The 2500-nt window shown below is 46.8% G+C and overlaps 1 protein-coding gene across 3 annotated transcripts in view; it reads right to left on the reverse strand.

The window, feature by feature from the left end:
* Nucleotides 1-2500, reverse strand: part of LOC139640407 (calmodulin-binding transcription activator 2) — a 14987-nt gene that overhangs the window by 9073 nt on the left and 3414 nt on the right. For all 3 annotated transcript variants that reach the window (XR_011694912.1, XR_011694913.1, XM_071514604.1), the window contains exons 3-4: nucleotides 890-1262; nucleotides 313-555 (exon numbers count right to left, since the gene is read on the reverse strand). Coding sequence is in view for 1 of the 3 variants with exons in the window: in XM_071514604.1 (XP_071370705.1) it covers nucleotides 313-555; nucleotides 890-1262 (616 nt within the window). In the remaining 2 variants the exon portion in view is untranslated. The remainder of the gene's footprint in view (nucleotides 1-312; nucleotides 556-889; nucleotides 1263-2500) is intronic.

Raw genomic sequence — 2500 nt, forward strand, 5'->3', positions numbered from 1 at the left:
TTCTAGGTGGTTGCTAAGGTTTTTCTAGGTGGTTGCTAAGGTTTTTCTAGGTGGTTGCTAAGGTTTTTCTAGGTGTTGCTGAGGTGTTTCTAGGTGGTTGCTAGTGTGTTTCTAGGTGGTTGCTAAGGTTTTTCTAGGTGGTTGCTAAGGTTTTTCTAGGTGTTGCTGAGGTGTTTCTAGGTGGTTGCAAGTGTGTTTCTAAGTGGTTGCTAAGGTGTTGCCATGTTACCTGGTTAGTCATAATAATAACAATGATAATAATAATGATGATAATAATAATAATAACAACAACAACAACAACAATGATGTCACCTGGGTGTAGCCCGGCGTCTGGCTCCGCCCCCCACATGGCCACAGCAGGCAGGGAGGAGAGGGGGAGGGAGGAGGGGGAGGGGGGGGAGACGGGCAGCGAGGAGGAGGAGGAGGAGGAGGGAGAGGAGGGGGAGGAAGGGGAGGGGGAGGTGTCCATGGGGGCGGGGCCACTGGAGTAGGCGGAGCTCGGGGAGGGGGAGGAGGGGGCGCTGGGGGAGGGGAGGCTGCTGGAGGAGCTGAGACCTGGAGGGGGGGGGGGGGGGGGGGATGAAAGTCTTTAACATCACAGAAACATCTCAGGAAGTTTGGGCTAGCATCAAGTTGTGAAACACTAATAAAGTGTGTGTGTGTGTGTGTGTGTGTGTGTGTGTGAGATGTGTGTGTGTGTGTGTGTGTGAGATGTGTGTGTGTGTGTGTGTGTGTGTGTGTGTGTGTGTGTGTGTGTGTGTGAGATGTGTGTGTGTGTGTGTGTGTGTGTGAGATGTGTGTGTGTGTGTGTGTGTGTGTGTGTGTGTGTGTGTGTGTGAGGTGTGTGTGTGTGTGTGTGTGTGTGTGTGTGTGTGTGTGTGTGTGTTACCTGTGTCGGGGCTGGTGGACAGAGGAGACAGGGGGAGCTGAGGCTGCGGTGTGGCCGGTGTGTGTGTGTCGCCTGGCAGAGTGTGTGTGTCCACCGGAGGCGTGTGTGTGTCTCTGTATCCCCTGGGCGGAGTGTGTGCGTCACCCTGGGGTGTGTGTGTGTCTCTGGGAGGCGTGTGTGTGTGTGTGTGCGTGTGTGTGTGTGTGCGGAGCGTGTGCAGCTCCTCCAGGGCCGTGGCGAGGCGGGTGTGGCCCCGGGAGCGAGCCACGGCGAGCGGCAGGCGGCCCAGCGAATCAGGGATCCCCAGAGCCAGACTGCTCCAGCCATACAGGAGCTCTGCTGCCCTCTGGTGGCCCAGAGCACACGCCCACATCTGAAACACACAGGGACCATGTTAACTATGGGATGTCAGGTTTAAACACAGAGGAACCCATGTTAACTATGGGATGTCGGGTTTAAACACAGAGGAACCCATGTTAACTATGGGATGTCGGGTTTAAACACAGAGGACCCATGTTAACTATGGGATGTCGGGTTTAACAAACCCATGTTAACTATGGGATGTCAGGTTTAAACACACAAACCCATATTAACTATAGGATGTCGGGTTTAAACACAGAGGACCCATGTTAACTATGGGATGTCGGGTTTAACAAACCCATGTTAACTATGGGATGTCAGGTTTAAACACACAAACCCATATTAACTATAGGATGTCGGGTTTAAATACACATTATATCATGTTAACTATGGGATGTCGGGTTTAAACACATAGAGACCCATGTTAACTATGGGATGTCGGGTTTAAACACATAGAGACCCATGTTAACTATAGGATGTCGGGTTTAAACACACATTATACCCATGTTAACTATGGGATGTCAGGTGTAAATACACATTATATCATGTTAACTATGGGATGTTGGCTTTAACCTGTTAAGCCCTAGCCCTATCCCTAGGAAAAAACGCCTAAAATAATATACCCCAAATGAATCAGGAATAGCTCCTCAACCATAAGGCCTATATGCATATTTCTGGTCTCCTTTGATAGGTAAGAAGCTAAGGAATATTAATTCAGTGTAAGTAAACCTATATCTGTTACCATTCCAGAGTAAATGGAGATGCAATAAAGGAAAAAGTAAGATTTTCATCCTCGCCTAGTATATAATTCTAAATTTTAAGGCAATATCACCATTATAACCAAGATCCCATGGATAATAATGCAACTGAATGTCTTCTCATAGTCTTTGACTACAACTGTAACTGTAAATTTGATTGAAATACACCAAAATACAACATTTATGTACAATTCCTAAAAATATACTCAGGCGGTCTCCAGGTTTTGGTCAAGTTTACAATTTACATTATGCCTGTTTACTGGGAGTTTTACTTCAAAACACTACTCATTTCCATATAGCCATGTTACAAATAACATACATCTCCCAAAAACATTGAAAAAGTAATAAACACAATGATTAGGAATCAATATTCATATATGTCTGAAGAGATCCATGCTATTCAGGCAGATTAATAGAGAATGCCAGGGTCCTCAGTGCTGTATGAGGTATCCCCAGTTTCGCCTGAGGCAGACAAAGAGAATGATATATGGCT

The sequence above is a fragment of the Centroberyx affinis genome, unplaced genomic scaffold (assembly GCF_046629955.1).
Source record: "Centroberyx affinis isolate AG114_WGS23_722 - 3 ecotype Tasmania unplaced genomic scaffold, CSIRO-AGI_Caff_v1 ptg009394l_1, whole genome shotgun sequence".
Lineage (NCBI taxonomy): Eukaryota > Metazoa > Chordata > Actinopteri > Beryciformes > Berycidae > Centroberyx > Centroberyx affinis.